Source organism: Chrysochloris asiatica, unplaced genomic scaffold, assembly GCF_000296735.1.
Source record: "Chrysochloris asiatica unplaced genomic scaffold, ChrAsi1.0 scaffold00159, whole genome shotgun sequence".
NCBI lineage: Eukaryota > Metazoa > Chordata > Mammalia > Afrosoricida > Chrysochloridae > Chrysochloris > Chrysochloris asiatica.
Genome location: NW_006408677.1, coordinates 5,255,094 through 5,275,635, shown reverse-complemented (window position 1 = coordinate 5,275,635; position 20,542 = coordinate 5,255,094). Strand labels below are relative to the sequence as shown.

Here is a 20,542-nt window from a genome sequence, read left to right as displayed (position 1 = left end):
CTGCTTGGTTGGGTATTCTGTGTTGTTGTTGGCAGAGCTCTTTACTACACATCCACCCGATCTGCCATCTTGTTTGTTCCCAGAAGATACTTCTTGAAAGAAAGACTGACAGGAAAAATACAAAACAATATAGGCAGCCCAACTGATTACTACAAGAACATGCAAGTTGCTCGCCCAAGAGACATCAAGGAAAGTGGTCAGGTCCCCTCAAGGCAAACCCCCTTGCAAGACTAAGACTCAATGGGAATACACACTCTGATTGGTGACCTCATTTATCACTGATAAGGGGAAGTGCGGGAAAAACAGCAAGGAAGCTGTGAGCTAAGCCCTACAACGTTCAATAGACTTCTCTGAACCCAGATGGAGATCTGGTTGGCCAGCAGTGTGGCAAGACCTGGGGACTCTTGGGCCCAGAGTCAGTGACATAACCTAGCCACAGAGGACTAGAGTGGAGAGTGGAAGCGTCCAGCTGATAAGACGGGAGGGCATATGCATAAGAACACCCACACTTGCAGATAATACCCATTTGGCCTAGCTTCAATGCCTGGATGATCATAGATCAACTAAAAGAAGAAAGAAGAGGAAAAAAAAAAGAGTTATCTGATACAATTTGATGAACTTGACCTATTCCTATAGATGCAATAGCTCAAAAGAGGGAACAGATCTTTACATCAAGTATCATTCCCACCCCCTCCATACACAGAGTAGACAGGGATGGGCAACTTAGACATTGGCTACCCAAAATGGGGTGGGGGGTGTGCTACAAATGCAGGAAGTGACTGGTTTACAAGCTTTCAAGAGGGAACCTAGATCCAGAGGGCTTAGAGCAAGGTAGAATCTCCACTGAGTAGTATCCAATCTGTTTGGGTGGGGCTGATGAAAGGAGAAGAGGATAGGTCTCTTGTGATACAATAGTGAATAATTGTTATCAGGGCTGATTGTGAGGGTTGGAAATGTAAAGGTAGACATTTTGTAGCAAGGAGGGGAGTAATTGACTTTGAAGTCTAGGAGCTGAGGTCCCTGGGACCATCAAGGGAGGAGAGTGGAGAGTGACACCCTACCCAGAGAAGCAGTGATGGCAGATCTGGAGGCAGAGATGCAGAGATGATGACAAGGAGAGATGGAGTGGCTGCGGACTCTAGACCCAGAGATTGAACGAGGCTGTATGCTGACGACTGCGGGGCAGGATTGCAGGGTATACCCTTTGGTTCCTTGATGATGCATGGAGGTGATTGTAACCATGGCAATGAAACGATATAAGATAGGATGAATGTAAAGCTAATGTTCTCCCATGTAAATTATCACATAATGCACAATAAAACATTCAAAAAAAAAAAATCAAAGGAACTTAAAGAAATAAAAGTAAGCATCTATTCATCAATACCAAAAATGGCAGAATAGATTTTCACCTAATTCAGAGAAAAATGTTTAGGATGTCCTAGCTTAAAATATAGGTTATATGTAATGTTCCACATTGACTTTGGGGGACCTGAGGTAAAGTTAAGACGGATGATGAAGAAGAGAATATGGAACCCGTAAAAGATAACAGGCGTCCTCAACTCTACTGCAAGATTGATTGCAGTGGAACTTCTTCCATCTGCATAATTATATGTATTCTAGTAGTGGTTATGAATCAGGCTGCGATCCGCAAGGTCAGCAGTTCAAAACTGCCAGCTGTTCCGTGGGAGAAAGATGAGCCTTTCTGCTCCCATAAAGACATACAGCCTCGGAAACCCTGTGCAGGGTCGTTATCAGTCAGAACTGACTCCATGGCACATAACAACAACAAGAAGTTTGGAGTAAGTAGTAACAGGAATTAATTTATTCAACCACGGCATATAATTTATTGGAACAACATCACAGAGACAAGTCAGTCTCAAATGGCCACAAGACCATGTATCTACTTGAAAACTAACTGATTTCTGGAGTTGCAAGATTTCCAGATTGATATCTGTTGGAAAAGTCCCATTTATAAGGAGGTTACATAGAAGATGTAACAATAAGTGCCCTAAACATTTTAATATAGGAAATCCAAAGGAAAGCTCTTTTGTTTATAAACTAATATATTTCAATAGTAGTAACACAGCTGACCGGAATGAAGCAGAATGCTTTAAATGTATTCAGTGTAAGCCCAGAATTAAAATTGTACATTCTCACTGGAAAGACAAAAGATCAATCCAAACCATAAAATCCTTACATCCAGATTCCATAGCTACAAGCCATGCTAACCTATCTTCTAGTGTAACTGTTGCTCCATTCTCTCTTGGTCTTTCTTTTTTCTTTTCAATTACAGCAATCAGACTGCTAAAATCTCTATCCTATGTTCAGAAAAATAAATGTGTCTGGAATCCCTGCAAAAGTGGGTCTAGGAACTAAGATATTGTTTACACAAAAAGTGTCATTTGGAGGGCTACTTTCCTGCCCTGTGAATTCACTCAACATCTGTGTATTGAAGACTACAGTGAATAACATGGATTGCATGTCTCTGCTGAATGTTTATATATTACCTCTGTTCTCTTTTTTTAAAAGGGATACCTCTGATCTTTGAAAGAGAAGAAGCTATTAAAGACCAGTACAACATGAGAAGATTCAGGTGTGTTAGACCATGTATAAATTGCTTATAGCAATTCACGTAAGGCAGTTGATTCTATATGGTTGCATTTGACTCCAAAATATTTACTCTTTTGTTATGTAACAAATACCAAGTTTCTATTTTCAAGTGACACTGAGTAGAAATATTGAGGAGCACATTTTATTACTAATCAAAAGTCCCTTAATATCTGGCAATAGAATGATCAAGTGTATTATCAGGCTCCACTACTTGAGTATATTAATAATACAAAGGATATTTCAGACATTACAGGAATGATTTAAGAAATGTTTACTGAAACTAATGTTATTATATAAAATGTTCATATTTTAAAATAAAAACATTTCTCCTGAATGATTTTATTGCACTGAAAATTCTAATTGTTTGGCAACTACTTCTAATTTTTTAATTTTAGGGGACCTTCCTGTACTCATGAGCTTCTGAAACTGCCAACTAGCAGCAGATGCAGACCACTCAGAGTACTCCATGGAGAACCTTCTCAGCCACGATGGTTACCTGATCGAGTAGAGCCACAGGTCCAGGCACTTCAGCAACTACAGGGAGCAGCCAGGGTGTTCATGCCACTACAGGCTCAGGGCAATGCAACTAGGCCTCTACAGGGGCAGGCCCAGGCACCTCAGCGACTATATGGGGCAGCTCGTGTGTTCATGCCACTACAGGCTCAGTTTAAGTGTAAGGCAGCCCGGCCTCTACAGATGCAGGTCATGGCACCTCCTCGAATACGGAGGGCAGCCCAGGTGCTTATGCCACTACAAGCTCAGGTTAAGGCACCAAGGCCTAAACAAGTACAGGCCCAGGTACTCAAAGAACAGGAACAGCAGGTTCAGGTACAGTCCCAGATATCAGAACAGCCACAGGATTTGGACCAGGTACCAGAGGAGTTTCAGGGGCAAGACCAGGTACCTGAACAACAACAAAGGCAGGGACAGGCCCCTGAACAGCAGCAGGGGCAACACCAGGTACCTGGACAGCAGTTGGAACAGAACCAAGGACCTGAACAGCCAGAGGTGCAGGAACAGGCTGATGAGTCTGAACAGGAAGAAACTGAAGCCGAGGAACCTGAGTCGTTACAGATACATGCCCAGGTGTTCTTGCCGCTACTATCCCAAAATCACCATGTGCTGTTGCCACTACATTTAGATACTCAGGTACTTATTCCTATAGAAGGACAAACTGGAGATTTACCTCAGGCACAGGCCTGGGCACTAGAGCCCCCGCAGGTATTTGGTTCAATTCAAGCACTGATAGAGGGACTATCAAGAGACTTACTTCGAGCACCAGGCTCACATAACTCAAAGCCACTTGGTCCACTGCAAACCTTGATGGAAAACCTGTCAGCAAACATGTTTTACTCTCAACCAGAACAGGCACGGAAGAAAAAGTCAAAGGTTTCTAGTCTAAGGCAAGCACTGGCAAAACGGCTATCACCAAAGAGGTTTCGGGGGAAGTTATCACGAAGACCTGAAGAGTTTGAACTCTCAGATCTAGAAGCCAGTAGAAGAAGGCGCCAATGCAGATGGGAGGACATCTTTAATCAGCACGAAGAAGAATTGAGACAAGTTGCAAATGTAAGAGTTTTCACTTGGAGTCATATGTGCAGAGAAAATGTGCTAGTTTATACTCATGTTTTCTTCTATAACCCTAAATGAAATAAATAGTCCTTGTGATTCAGAAGTGTTTACCTCAACAATCTGTGCTTCAGATAATTGTCCTGAAATTATAACACTATAAAGATAAATATTTTTTTATTTTTCATCCTTTAAACCTCTAAGTTTATTTGCTCTATCTTCCCCTACAGTTCACTTAACTATACCATTTAAATAAATTTCATTCATTTTTGTACTTCAGGGAATTTAAATCAAGATTACAAAAATGAGAGGAAAAGGCAGTTTGAAAACATTCTGCATATGGATGTCATATTTATGACTTGTCGCTAATTTGCCACCCATATTACTTATTAATAAATGATATATATTGATAAGAATATGATAAAAGTTACACATGAGTCTCTGCACAGTTGTTGAAATATTGAGTGAAATATGTTATCCTCCCTCTCATATTTAGGAATGGTCAATAAAGATTCATTTTTTTCAATATTCTCTAAGTAGTTGCAATTTGACTTGAGTTGTTGAATTTAATTTGGCAAATATGAAAGATTTGTAGGCTTGCTAAACAAAATAATGAGGTACAAAAGATTAGGACAACAGTTGTTTTCTAATTCTTAGCAGCATCCATTTACCTCATTGTGATATTACTAACTTAAACCCTGGTATCCATAACTATCTATTTAATAATAATTAATGTAGTGATTAAAAATGGGCATTTTCTGAATGTCTGGATGATGAATCTTTTGGTTTGTGTCCATTCATCAACTGAAAAATGCTTTTTTCAAGATACATTGAATATATTGAACAAGAGACGGCTAAAATGGGAAAATGGATGCCTAGCCCCAGAAATGGAGGAAGATATAAAGAGAAAGAAAGCAGATGAGTTTAGAACAGTGATATTTAGCTGATAGTAAACCAGTTCCTTTGACTTGACGCTGACTTATTGTGACCCCATGTGTGTCTGAATAGAAATATGCTTGCTCCCTAGGATTTTTGTAAGTAGATTGTCAGGGCATCTCAAATGTTGATGATTATTCTCAGTTGAGCCCTAGCAACAAATTAGAGCTAAAACGGCTAGCATTTGTGATGATTTGTAACATGACTATGGAGTATGTCACAATGCAATAGGTTGTGAGAAATTGAGCTTCTTATAAAGAATGGAAAACTGGCTAAATGTCCCTGGAGAAGTCATCCTTATTTCTAATCTGTGGGTTGGAATTTATATAGTCAATATCTAAAATGTGGATGTTTGTTCAATTTGCCACCACCTCCTAACCAGCGCTGTGGAATCCTGGTGTGGCACAGCCAGATAATGCACTGGACTGCAAAGTCAATTTGATCCACAAGGTCAGCAGTTCAAACTCATCAACCAATCCTCAGAAACCCTATACAGGGTCCACATGAGTCAGAAATGACTCAATGGCACTTAACAACAACAACAACAACAACAACAACCAGAAATATAATACTCTTGTCATTCATTAATGTATTCAGGAAAGGAAAAAAAAGCTGTTAATGGTATCAGCATGGTGCATACTTATTATCATGCAATGTTTTAAATATTTTCTATGTAGGCAGTCATTCTAAAATGGAAAAAAAAGTCAATAAACAATAGTTACCAATATCATGATCATAGGATCATGTATGGGCATTCATTATTTGTAGACTTTAAAGAAAAAATAAAGGAAAATAAAATTATTGGTACTGTAGTGAAAGTCATGTCTTTTAAAATACCTGAAATTCTATTAGTGTTTATTAGAGACATATGTGGGTGCTTCAACTCACCAGCAGAAAAGAAAGCACATTTTCATTACTGTCTTTGAGTTAAAGAGATAAAATCAGCAAAAATGGGAAAACAGAATCTTTCCTAATCTCCTAGGACTCAATGAGAAATAATTACACCACAACATTACAGATCTCCCACTGGTACAGAAGGACCAAACTTTGAAGTAGTAACAGCTTTACTAATATGACCATTCCTCAGATTCTGACAAGAACCCGGAATTAAAAATGACAGAATCCACTGGTTTACATTTTTAATATTTGGAAGTTACACTTTATAATTGTATGTTTGATGTATAAGTTAATTATTCTCATCATCTGCATTTGAACAGCAGTTAATATGTTTGCTTTCCTTTTCACTTTAAAGGACAAAGAAGATGAGTCATCAGACAATGATGAAGTATTTCATTCTATTCAAGCTGAAGTTCAAATAGAACCACTGCAGCTCTGTGTTCCAAATTCAAATGAAAATGAGGTAAATATTTCAATAATAAGTCCTATAACATTAAAAAGGGCTTATAAGAGCAGTTTTCAAATGTTTTGGTCTCAGGATCCCTTTATACTACCATACACTATTGAGGATCAAAAAAAAACTTTTGTTACTATGGATTGTGTGATTCAATATAATGATATCACAACTGTAAATAGAAAAATTAAATATATATTTATTAATTATTATTAGCAATAATAAAAACATTACGTGTTAATAGAAACAACACATTTTAACAAAAAATAACTATATATTTCATAACAAAGAAATAGAGAGAGGATTGCCATTGTGTCATATTTTTGCACATCTCTTTAAACTAACTTAATGGAAGACATCTGGATTCTCAGATCTGCTTCTGCATTAAATCTGTTACCATATGTTGTTTTGATTGAATGATATGAGGAAAAACTGGCTTCTTACTGTTAGATACTAGGAAAAATAGGAATTCTCATAGCTTTTTCAGAATTGTAGATATTCTCTGATAATAAAACAAAACTAGAGAAATGAATTTAAAATGGCATCAATGAAATTTTGTAGATTTGGTAACATTAAAATCTGTAGGTCTATTTTGTGCTATAAATAGATATTTTGCTCATACATGATTTTGTAACATTATGCATAGGTCAATCAGAAAATATCAATTCAAATTGTATATGCAGATCTTCTAAATGCTTGCATATTATAGTATACTATATTAAAATCCATATGATTTAATTAGTTAATTAATTTCATCATAAAATTATTGGGAAGTTTTCAAGTTCATGATGGAAGATGCAAGTTTTCATGCTTCTAAGTTCCACTTGAAAGCTCAAATTTTAGCATTGCTAAATGTCCTGGTGTGGCGCCGTGAGTTAATGTGCCAGACTGCAAAGTTGTTTGAACCAGAAGGCCAGTGGTTCAAGCTCACCAGTCACTCCTTGGAAACCCTACACAGGGTCGCTATGGGTCAGAAATGACTCGACAGCACTTAACAAGAACAACAACAAAAACAACAACAAATGCCTTTTAATTGTTTTTCATTGAATTAACAGCCTTCTTCATTCTATTTTTTGAAACATTTTATTATTAGTTGAGTGAAGGTTTACAGATAAGATCAGCAGTTTTACATTCAATTATTGCAATGCCATTCATGTAACAACAGTTTAGCCACTTCCTCCCTGTGTTTCTTATTTCCATTCCACCCTTCTTCCCAGCCCTTCTGAATTTTGTCCTTAGGTAAATGTTGCCCTTTTATTTTGAATAGTTGACCATTCCATAGTGAGCATACCTTACTAATGTTGTTGCCCTCCCCCCACTATATACTGATTGTGCTATAAGGGTGAGTTCAGTTCAAGACCTGAAAGGGGACCTAGGGCCATTCATTTTAAACATTATGCTAATATTAAAGTCTGAATAACCATAATTTGTCAACCATTATTTATGGAAAAATACTGTCCTTTTAAAAAAGTGGATATGTTTTAAATGAGTGAGAAATGTTTACTTGATATAAATACATAATGGTAAAAGGAAAGAAACTTAAATTAGGAGTTTGTTGTTGTTACATGCTATCAAGTCAGTTCCAACTCACAGTGACCCTGTATAGAGTTTCTGAGGAGCCATGGGGAGTTTGACCTACTGACTTTGCAGTTCAAACCAACTTTGAGGTCCTGTGCTTATTCTGTGATACCACACCAGGACTCCAATTAGGAGTTTGGGGGACCAGTATTCTGGTTCTAGACCTTCCACTGACTTGATGTAAAATCCTTTGAAAATTCATTGTTCCTCTCTGGGTTACAAATCTCTCAAAAATAAAATGAGGATATTTGATGATATGATATCCAAAATTTGTTTTTTAGTTATAACATAACTAAAGTTATGATATAACTGATTATGAGACTGGTGGCAAAGATATCATCAAAAATTAGTGTTAACAAAGAGTGGACAGGGATGGGCAACTTGGACATTGGCTACCCAAAATGGGGGGAGGGATACAAAGGTAAGAAGTGACTGGCTTATAAGCTTTCAAGAGGGAACCTAGATCCAAAGGGTGTGGAGGAAGGTAGAGTCACCAGTGAATAATATCCAGCCTGTCCAGGAAGGGCTAATGAAATGAAATGTAGATGGGTCTCTTGTGATGCAATAGTGAAGAATTGTTATCAGGACTGATTGTGAGGATTGGAAATGTAAAGGTGGACATTTTATAGCAAGGAGGGGAGTGATTAACTTTTCAGTCTGGGACCATCAATGGAGAAGAGTGGAGAGCGGGACCCTACCCAGAGAAGATGATGTGAAGAGATGGAGTGGCTGGGGACTTGAGATCCAGAGAGATCAGAGTGTGCTGAGGACCTTGGAGGGGGAGGGGGCGGGGGGGCAGGCTTGCAGGGTATACCCTTCGGTTGGGTGATGATGCATGGGAGGGATGGTAACTATGGGAATGAAACGATGTATGATAGAATGAATGTAAAACGAATGTTCTCCCATGTAAACTATCACACAATTCACAATAAAACATTTATTAAAAAAAAAAAGATTCTTGAGAGTAGGGTAGAAATAGATAAGTGCTCTTGAATTGATCGTTTCATTTTATCTGACTACGTGACACACTGACATTTTTTCGAAATGGCAAGTTCTTCAGGTTATTGAAAGTTGAAATATGAGTTTGAAGTGACAAGGATGAAAGAAATTGCACCTAGCCACCCAGGAACTGTAGTTTGCCTTGCTAGAAGGAAATTCTTCACGAAAAATATTTCATTAATTTACAGTGAATATATATGAATATAGAAATTTTGATGTGCTAATTTCCATTATATTGAGTTGATAATTTTTAAATAAGATTGGTAGTTTTGAAGATCTGTTATTCTAAAAAAAAAAAAAATTAGTGTTAAGACATTCCAATATTATACTACTAGTAACTATGAAAATAGTATCAATATATGAAATCTGATTTTATAAGTTGGATTTTTAAGAAAATAACCATGTGTGAAAGAAGTCATTTCCTCTATAAGAACTTATCATTGAGAATTCTACTGAAAAGTTGTATTGTATTTTTCATTTCCAGGAAAGATCTACTTCTATGCCTTACAACCAGGATCATGCACACCAGGTCACTTTCTCATCAAGGTAAGTATATTCAAATTAACAATTTACCATTGCATAAAACTTGTTTCTATGATGCCAAGTTCTAAATTATTTCAAGACTGGATCATTAGTGACAACATCATAATTATTGACATCAATGGTGCACATTTAAAATTTCAACTTCAACGATCCATTAACTAAGTACTTCACATTTGGATGTACTACAATTTAAATTGTAATTTAAACTAATAATTATCTAGTGAAATTTATATTTTAAAAAGAGAAAACAAAACCAATGAATTATTTGACAGCTTTAAATTACTAATTGAATGCAAAGAGAATAAAAAGACTAGTAAAATTTTAAACTGTTTTTCTTTGCATATACTCACAAATGATCCCTACCCACAGAAGTTAATGTCACAGAATATAAGCAAGATTGAAAGTGGTCTATAGTTAAAATCAAATATACAACTCCAAATATTATATACTACATTAATATTATTGTGAATGCTAAAGTAACATTAATACCAGTGACTCTATTGTTTAACCTCTGTGATGTTGGTGATGATCAGTAATTTTTAAAGATCATGTTTCATGATTTAGATGTTATATGCAATGCATTGTATTTGAAAATTAAATTTTAAAGTATATTTTCCTTGTAAATCATATTTCCTTCAACCACAACTCATAACGAAGAGAACCAATCACTTGATCATTCAGTAAATCTTACTGTATCTATGATACTGTACAATATGGTCATATGGCAAATAGTTGAGGGTATGGAGTGTGTATAATCTTACTTCATTAGTTTTTAACCCCTTATATTAATGCCCTCAGAATTAACTGGTTTTCATAAGTCTTGGGAAATCAGAAAACTTTCTCTTTATCTGCATTCATGAATGTGTTGTCATGATACTTGTAACTACAAAGGAAAAAAATCAGTTTTTGAGTAGCCTTTCTTGATATCTTGGGACATGATTTTAATATAATCTAATATGTAAAAGTCAAATGTATTCCTACACTAAGATATGATTGCTTATTTTATGAAAGGATTTTTGTGTGTGTGTGTGGAGAGCAAATACATTGCCTTTAAATATGGTTACATTTATAAAATTAATTTAAATAAAATATGAGACTTTAATGAAATTTAGGACCATAGAAAATACTTTTTGTCTGTTTTCAGGCTTAAATGAACAATTTTCTTATATAGAAATTCCAAAGAAACTATAAAATGTGACAGTACTTATCCAAAGAAACTTTCTAAATATCCCCTGAATTTGATTAGAAAAAACTAATGTACAAAGAAAATGTGTTTATTTTATCTTGGCCATCTATCTATCCATCCTAGCATTTTTTATATAATGATACAATTCTCACATTCACTATGTAGTTATATTTACTGTAAATATATTATATTTATTGTTGAGTTACCCAGATTGAACATTAGCTTAAAGAAAATTTGCAGATTTTTTTTAGAAATGAACAATATATGTGAAGTATACATTTACAATATGAAATTTTTTTTTTTACTTTTAGGTTTTGAAATTTGTCAGTTTGAAATAAAATTGGAGATTTGGTAATAAAAAGCATTTGGAAAACATTAATGGAACTCTATAGCCTATCTTTAAGCAAAAACTTTCTGTTGGTTTTTATGTTTAGTTTTACTTTCTCTTTATGAGTTTTAGAACATGATACATGCTTTCCTGTCTTTTCATTAGTGTTCCTCAGCAGTCTCTTTTGGAACAAGCTACGAAGCCCATTGACATCAGACAAATTAATTCACTAAATCCTCAAAACTGTTCAACAGCATCAGGTGATTCAAAGCACAAATTTCAACAGTCAAACATAGAATTAATGTGTATATTGCAGAAGTAAAATAAAATTATAAAAAGATAGAGAAAGAATTCCAAGTAGAAATGCATCAAATGTGTAAAGGAAACCCAAGTAGAAATAGGACCAGAAGGCCATTGGATTTGGCAATTGGGTGATTAGTGTACCATTTGAAAAATAGAAAATATTTTTTCTGAAGTTTCTTCTTTCATTTTTTTGTAGTTAGAAATGTGTCTGGGGAGGCAGGGGAGTTATATTTATTACTCTCTGTACCAGGTGAGAAAAGCATGGAAAAATTATTATGGAGAGTCCTCACCAACAGATTAAAATTTATAAGCAAACTTCAGAATCTTGGATGTATGGAGTAATTGTGGGCATGTGTTTTATTTATTAGTTTGTTTTCTTACCTCCCAAAAATACAGTGTCTTATAAGTATCTCTAAATGTTAAAAATTGATATTTTTACTAAGAATGTTTGATAAATTGATCAAATTATAGAAAATAACTTCACAAGTTGTGATGTGAATTTCAGACAAGAGCTTTAAGTTAATATGTGCTTTTGAAAGAGTTTAAATGAATTATTGTTCCACTGCCGTTGAGACTAATTCATGTTATAGTAACCCTATAAGCACTCAACTGCAACATTGGTTTGAATTGCAAGGCCAGAAATTTAAATTGGGAATCCTATACAGGGTCACTGAGACTCAGAGCCAACTTGGCAGCACTTAACAACAATAACAACAAATCTCTACAGGAACAGACAGTTTTATATTTCTTCCCTAGAATAGCTGATGGGTTTGAACCATTGAATTTGTGGTTAGAAGCCTAATATCTAGCCCACAGTGCTACTAGGGCTCCTTAAATAAATTATAGAGTTAGAATGTTAAGATAAATAAAGCAAAATATATGTCTTGAATAATAAAATTTGTCCTTATCCACTTAAGAAATCCAGAAGAGTTAAGCATGCCTGATTGAGTGTCCCTGGTGACATGGTAGGATAAACACTGGACTGCTAACCACAAGGTCTGTGGTTCAAACCCACCAGTGGCTCCACAAGAGAAAGATGAAGCAATCTTCTCCAATAGAAATTTGCTCTCTCAGAAATATAGGGTCACTATGAGTCAGAATCGACTCAGTGACAGCGACTGGGATTGAGTTTCTGTAAAAAAAATTAGTAAATTGTCATCTATACAGATGTAGCATACAGGTTTTATTAAAATATTAATAATAAAGAGGATATATAGGTACATCTCATTTTATTAAATTCAATCATTCAAAGATCTGAACTTACAAACTTCATTACTATTATTTTTAAGAGACTCAAATAGTGGCAGATTGGGATAATTCTTTTAAATAGTATCTCATTCAGAAATACTGTTGTTATAAAGTGCCATCAAGTTGGTTCCTGAGGAGTGGCTGGTGGGTGTGAACCACCAAACTTGTGGTTACCAGTCCAGTGTTTATTCTATAGTGCCATACCAGGACTCCATCAGAAATACTTAACTGTGTAAAATGAGAAGCCTAAGTGTAGAGAAGGAGTCCTGGTGTGGTGCTGTGGGTTAATGTACCAGACTGCAAAGCCGTTTGAACTGCAAGGTTGGCGGTTCAAGCTCACTAGTCCTTAGAAACCAAATACAGGGTTTCAATGAGTCAGAACTGACTGGAAATCACTTAACAACAACAACATATGGCCATCAGGCTGGGCGTTCCCCACCCCTGCTGTCTAGGGTGTCTACTGGCTACTTTGTTGGAACAGGGCAGGTTCAGATCATTTCCATCACCAGATAAATTTTCATTGCACAGTGCTACTATAGATAGGTTCTCAGCTTTATAGAAAGGTGTAAATGTTGTCTCTTTCCAGTTGCACATCCTCTGAGAGTGTATTGAAAATACTTGGGGGATGAAGGTTGCAGTGTCAACACTCTTCTTGATATTTTGGGCTAATCCACCATCTTACAATACAAATGGATTCTTTCTGTATTGGTTAGTATGTAAGGCTAGTTGGACTGCCCAACCATTCCTATGCCTGATAACATTCCATTAAAAAAAAAAAAAGTATCTGATATTAGTCATTTTCCGTTATGTACCTCCCCTTCTTATACAAATTAGAGAAATTTTAAGCAGTTTATCCGAATATTGAAAACAGAATACTCATGTAGGTCTGAATATGGAATATAACTTGATCCTGCCCCTAAGAACAGAATTTTAGGTCTTGTCGTCATCATAAATTTGTTAGCTGACATTTCTGAATGGACTTTAAAAGACTATGAATTAAAAAGCTAGGGAATTGAACTGGTACATTGTACAATCATCAGCACTACTAATGTATTTTTGGCATACTACATACAGAATCTTCATCTGAGGAAGAGAGTCCCGTGACCAGGAGGCGATCCCAGTCATCACCACCTTATTCTACTATTGATCAGAAGTTGCTGGTTGACGTCCATGTAGGTTTCCATCTTAACACATTATGTCTCTCTTATTAATATTCACTTTTTAATGTCTAGTTTTATCTTTACTTAAAGAGGGGAAAGTTAAGTGTTAAGTTTTTTATTATTACTTTCAGACAAATTTTCATTGTTATATTAGCATGCAGAATTTGAAATATAGCAATGCAATTTGAAATGGAAAAAATATTGATCTGAAAAAAAATTTTTTTTTTTACATTCATGTCAGAAGATTTTAAAAAAAGGAATGATAACAAAATAACTGTTGGTAGAAGTTATCCTCAAATTAAGGAGTTGATGTTAAATGTTTAATTTTTGAATAAATATAATTTCTTAATTAAAACACTTAAAGATACTGTGGCAACTGATCGCATAAATTAAAAAGTTCTGCGATTCTTTTTGCAGTTGTGCTTTCATACCGTTTTGTAATTACCCCATCCCCCCTTATACACTTACCTTCCATACTGCCTAAAGTTGCTATATGAACCCCAAATCAACCCAAAGCAGTTTCTGTCGATTGATTCTTACTCATGGGTACCCATACATTTCAAAATAGAACTATGCTCCATAGGAGTTTTAAAGGCTGATTTTTTTGACAGTAGATTGGGAGGCCTTTTTCCAAGGTAGCTCTGAGAGGACTCAAACTGCCAACATTTTAGTTAGCAACTTAGTGCTTAACCATCTGAACATCTAGGGACAGCAAAAGTGCTATATCAGTCATACCATATTGAAAATGTGGATTTTCATTCATTTTATTTTTAGGGGTATTTGAGATATATTAAAACAACTTATGGCTTTTAAAACTAGAGCTGGTTAATTAACATACCAATTTAAGAGCCTTTTGTTAATACCAATATATCAGGATAAAGTTAAGGAAAGAGTGACTGCATCAGTAGAGCATCAGATCACCTGTTCTACTTTCCTGAATCATAATCAAATATGAACTCTTCAGCAAACAAGTAGCGGTAATCATTTTTTTAAGTGAATAAATCTGACCTTATGTGATCCATGAGGCTATTAATGATCACAGTCACAGGTTTCAGCTTGGCATCTCATCCTTAGTAAAAGTACACTGACTCTCCAGTGAATGAATTTCTTCATTTATATTGAAAAGATGTGTTTTAAATGTTTGGGTATTTTTTGCTAGAAACTTTCCTATCTAGAAGAAAATGAAAGGCAACTAGAAACTACATTAACATTTCTTGTGCACACAGGTTCCAGATGGATTTAAAGTGGGGAAAATATCACCCCCAGTATACTTGACAAATGAATGGGTAGGCTACAATGCACTCTCTGAAATCTTCCGGAATGATTGGTTAATTCCTGCACCTGTCATTCAGCCACCTGAAGAGGATGATGAATATGTTGAACTTTATGATGGTGGTGCTAATATTGATGGTGATGATGATGATTCTAATGATGCTTATGAAGATACTTATGACCATGAAAATAAAAGTGAGAACTTCCCTAACAAGATTGATCAAGCTAATGATGTTTGTGAAGACCATGATGATGATGACACTAATGATGAGGCTGTTGATGAAGAAGTCTGTAATCATTTTGATGACCCTAATTGGCCAAGGTTGGTTTTTCAGGAATAATTGTGCAATTAATTAAAAATTAAACAATTTTATTTAATTGTTTTAGGCTGGGTTCTCTAGAGAAGCAAAAGCAGTGAAACTTGCATATGTATGTAAAAAGAAGTTCATATTAGGGAAATGGCTCACAGTTGTAGAGGTGGGAGATTCCCAAGTCTGGGTCAGATGAACCAAATTCAGCAGATAGACAGGCAGGTAGGTCAGGCAGGTAAGAAGACAGGCTGCTGATGGCTCCCTGAATCAGCAGGAAATAGAGCAGGTCATTGGCTTAAGTCTAAAGAACTGTAGGTTCTTAAGTCTAAAGAACTGAGGATGAGCTAAAATATACCACCTTCAGAAGTGTATTGACCTAGATGAAGGATATGTCAAAAAACAACAGTTCATATTTTGTTTTTTCTTTAATAAATGTTTCTATATTCTTGTAGCAATACTTTTTTTACTTACCCTCAGATATTTACATTTTTAGGTAAATAACAGTGACAGAATTGTTCATTTTGTTATGTTAATACCCATATATCATTTAGCTATATTGTCAAATAATGTTATTGGTGAAAATATACATTCCAGAAGACTCTTCAGTACTTTGAAAATACTTACTGAAGACAAGAACATATATAAAACATAAAGTTGTGATTTAAAATTTGATGAAAACATTAAATAGTTCTGATTGTTTTAAAAGTTAAACTTTAGAAGAATAGATGTCCAATAAACCCTGTACAGGGTCGCTATGGGTCGAAACCGATTCGACGGCACTTAACAACAACAACAACAACATATGTAATTAAATCATAATGTTCTCCATTTATTTTATTATTGAATATGAGGCTTGTTCAGCTATACAGAAGTTTTAATCTAAAAGCCACTTGCATTTGAGTATGTTAGGATGCTTCTTGAAAGTGCAGAATACTAGCTGTACTAGAGTACTCATTATAAACTAAAGTTTATGAACCACAGGTCTAAAGAGTCACAACTTTGTCATATTAAACATTTGTGTTAATTTGTAAGCTATTCCTGCTAATGCAAACAAAAGATACTTATCTAAAAAGAAAGCAAAAGCTTATTTCCTGACCATGGAACTAGTTCTTGCAAATAGGATCTCATGACTAATATTAATATATCCATCTCTCTGGACACAGATTTAATAAAATGATTTGTCCCAATAAACTATATTGTTGGTATCTGTGTTTCTTAATCCTGGCTGTACATCTGAGCCAACTGAGGAGATTTTTTAAAGTACAGTTGCTTGAGCCCCACCCTATTACAATTAAGTCAGAAACCCTGCAGCTAGTCCTTGCTATCAAGTCTTTTCTGACTCAAAGTGACCCCACATAGGGTTTCAAAGGAATGACTGGTGGGTTCGAAATGCCAACTTTGTGGTTAGAAGTCCAGTGTTTATCTTATACCAAGACCCCACAACTAGTCCTAGAACAGAATATTTATAGTTGAAATTCTGAGAAAATTGAAGAACATTCTTATACATATAAATGCTCTCCTAAATGTGGTGCATATGCCCAACAATGTTTCTTTAATGAATTGAGGAAATCTAGTGTTTAACCAAAGGAGCTCCTGTAGCGTAGTGGTTACGAATCGGGCTGCTAACCTCAAGATCAGCAATTCGAAACTACCAGCTGTTCTGCAGGAGAAAAATGAGGCTTTCTGCTCCTGTGAAGATCTGCAGCCTCAGAAACCCTGTGCAGGGTCGCTATGAGTCAGAACGGACTCCTCAGTAATTAACAACAAGTGTTTAACCAAAGAATTTGTACCTCCCAGGAAAAACTGAAAAATTTTCTACAAACTTTTCTTTGTAGATTTACCTGCATATAATCTGAAACAGGCTTAAGTGAATGATTTAATTGTTTCCATTTGGAGCTGCCTGTCCAAACGTATAATTATTGTTTTTCCTTCTTTCCCCATTGTATTAGATGCTGATCTAGTTGTATTGTATTAGATGCTGTATTAGTTCAGGACTCATTTCCCTTGTTGTTATACTCCCTATATCACCAGAATCTAAATAACTTTTAGAAAATTCAAATAGGGTAGAGTAAATGTTCAAGTGGAAAATGAACAAAAGGCTAATCTTTCCAACAACTCCTTTTATCCTTGTTGCCTCAAGTTGTCGTTGAAGGGAAGTAGTAGAAAGAGTTAAGGAAGAAAACATAGTCAAAAGATAATTGTGGAATGCTCCATCATTATGATAAAATTTGCATGTAAATAGGCATGTCTCTTATGGATAACTTTTAGATAATTTCCACATAGGAATTATAATTTCCATAGTTAGGCATTTTTCAAACAGTTGAGATATCAGAGTGCATGTATATATACTATATTAAAATAAATGGTAAGATGATCTTTAGCTGCTTAACTTGTAGAGAAGTTACCAAGAACTAATTTTACTTTGTTTTGTTGGTTTTTTTGGCAAACTGAAAAATCTACCAGGAATTCCTTTGTCAAGTAAACTTGCATTTAAATTACCAAAGGCACATAATGTTGTTTCTTATATAAAATAAGATTATTGGACATTTTGTTAAGTTAGGCATTCTTAGCAGCTAATTAAATTCCATTCATATAGAATATGAAATCTATGTTACCTCCTGGTGATAGTAATTGACCAATGAGATTTTATAGCAAAACAGTTAATGTACATGTTAGAAAATCAAGGTAGATGTTAAAATTAACACACCAAAAATTGCATATAGAAGAATTATTCAAATATGTTGAATGTGGACTTGATGATTCATGTAGTTGTAAAGTTGTGAATGTGTGAAGTATTATATTCTTTAAGGAAAAAAATACATGCTATTATGCAAAAATGACACCAACCCCCATCCAAAGCCTCCCAAAGCCTTTTGCCCAAAGCCACTCAGCTTTATTTGCTCCATGTACTCGGAAACCCTGTACAGGGTCGCTATGGGTCGGAACCGACTCGACAGCACTTAACAACAACAACAACAACTAGGAAGCCCACCGCTCTATATGGTGTTCTGACTTTTGTTTCTGCTGCTCCTCTGCCACTCCTCTGGTGTCACAGTTTTCTATCCCTGGTCTAAAAATTTCAGTGTGCAGGGACGAACTCCACTCATTACTCTTCTTCACTGATGATACTGAGATAACCTCCTCCTACTTCTGAGATGGCGCATGTTAAATCCATGTTATAATTCCAAATTTTACAACTGAATCATATAATCCACCAGCATCTTTCCCTAAATTCTCTTATCCAGACCCATCAGGAAAAAGCACTTTAGTGGGCATTACAAAGATTATGGCTAGGAGCGACATATGAAGTAATTCATTACATCGCAAGTTGCTACTAAACTACACATATTTCTAAGAATGCCAAGTTCTCATGTCTCTACCATTCAAACGGCTATGGTGTTAATCCAATATTTAAGATTGGCAGGGCATATGAGAATGATCTTGTCTATGTTATACCAATAGACTAAGTTTAAAGTGTTCACATTGAGTAAAAATATACCTTGACATGGTATATATATATTACATTTGCTGAATTGCAAATGCATTTTTGCTGGGATGTTTTCTTTCATTACTTGGATCTTGTTATCAGACCACGTTATGGCAAAAGCGGAAGAGGTGAAAACTGCAAACAAGATGGCAGAGGTGGAAGTGATGGAAGAGAAGGAAACTGCAGAGGCTATAAAACCAGTAGAAGCTATGGAGAGAGTACATCCATTAAAGGCCATGAAGGCAATGGAGGAAGAAGCAAGGAAGGAAGTGGAGCTAAGGGGATCAGTGTAACCAATGAAGAGACTGGAGCCCTTCAACACAGTGAAGGAGAAAATTGCTCGGAGACAGATGTTCCAGGATTGGAGAGACCAGCAGCCCAGGATTTTGAGCATCAACAGGAGGTAATGTACCACGCAAAAAAGAGATTTTAACCTTCTATTGCAGGATTGGGGAATCTTTTTTTCTGCCAAAATTTGTAACGCCATTCACAGGCCATACAAACTCATCAACTTAAAAACTAGCCTGCTATATTTGTTCAAACATTTAATTAATTCACCCCTACTGTGATGACTGGAACTGTGGTTGCTTTGGCAGGACCAGACCAAATTATTTCATCCAAACGTTCCCCAACCATGCTTTACCCACAAACCTTAAACATGCTTCACTGCAAATATAGCTTGCTTACAGTAACTCAGAAAAATAAACTCAGAAATAAGAGCCACAAATAAAAATTATGTGGGATGCTATATCCTGTGGAAAGACATACCAAATAACAGCTTATCTGTTGATAAACTTTTCTTTGCATCTATATAGTAATTCTCAGCATAGAGAGAGATGAACTACCCTGTCATATACAGGTTTCATGAGCTTTCCAATCACAGAAGTGCTGTACTCATATGGTGACATGTACTTTTTTAAAAATTAAAACAAAAGGAAAATCTAAACTCTGTAAATTTCCAAAAGTAGCATTTACGATAAATGGAGATATCCTGCTATAAATCATATGTTTAAATGTATTAAAAAAGATAGATAGATAGTAGATAGATAGATAGATAGATTTTTGTTTTTATTTCCATCCTCTGTAGAGTCAGTTCCAAATCATGAAGATCTTATTTGTTGCACAGTGGAGCTATTCACCATAGGGTATTCAAGGTTGTAGTGTTTTCAAAGTAGACCACCAGACCTTTCTTTTGAAACATCTCTGGGTGGGATTGTATCTCCAAACTTTCAGTTAGCAGTCAAACACAATAACCATATACAGCACTCAAGTATTCCAGATGAATAAATGAGTAGACAGACAGACAAAGAGGTAGCTTTCCTACTTATATTGAAAACAATGTGGGAAGTTCTTATCCTATCTTTTGTTTGTTTGATGGGTTCAAGCTCACTAGCAGCTTCTTGGAAATCCTATACAAGGTTGCTATGAGTCTTAAGTGACTCGAAGGCACTTAACAACAATCATCATTGGCTAGGCCCTATACTGGGCCTGTGGGTTGAGTGAGTGGGTGGAGAGAAAATAATATAGGATTGAGTGAATGGTTAGGAAATACTAAAGAATGGATTAGACATGTTGTTGTTGTTGTTGTTAGGTGCCAACGAGTCGGCACTGACTCATAGCAACCTTATGCACAGCAGAAAGAAACAATGTCTGATCCTGGG

At 35.7% G+C, this 20,542-nt stretch overlaps 1 protein-coding gene across 1 annotated transcript in view; it reads left to right on the top strand.

The window, feature by feature from the left end:
• The window catches only part of NRK (Nik related kinase), a 213,448-nt gene that overhangs the window by 149,610 nt on the left and 43,296 nt on the right, over positions 1 to 20,542 (top strand). The window contains exons 12-20 of the mRNA XM_006871057.1: positions 2,530 to 2,593; positions 3,006 to 4,179; positions 6,368 to 6,475; positions 7,262 to 7,267; positions 9,528 to 9,589; positions 11,266 to 11,360; positions 13,726 to 13,823; positions 15,038 to 15,405; positions 18,984 to 19,284. Of these exons, the coding sequence (XP_006871119.1) occupies positions 2,530 to 2,593; positions 3,006 to 4,179; positions 6,368 to 6,475; positions 7,262 to 7,267; positions 9,528 to 9,589; positions 11,266 to 11,360; positions 13,726 to 13,823; positions 15,038 to 15,405; positions 18,984 to 19,284 (2,276 nt within the window). The remainder of the gene's footprint in view (positions 1 to 2,529; positions 2,594 to 3,005; positions 4,180 to 6,367; positions 6,476 to 7,261; positions 7,268 to 9,527; positions 9,590 to 11,265; positions 11,361 to 13,725; positions 13,824 to 15,037; positions 15,406 to 18,983; positions 19,285 to 20,542) is intronic.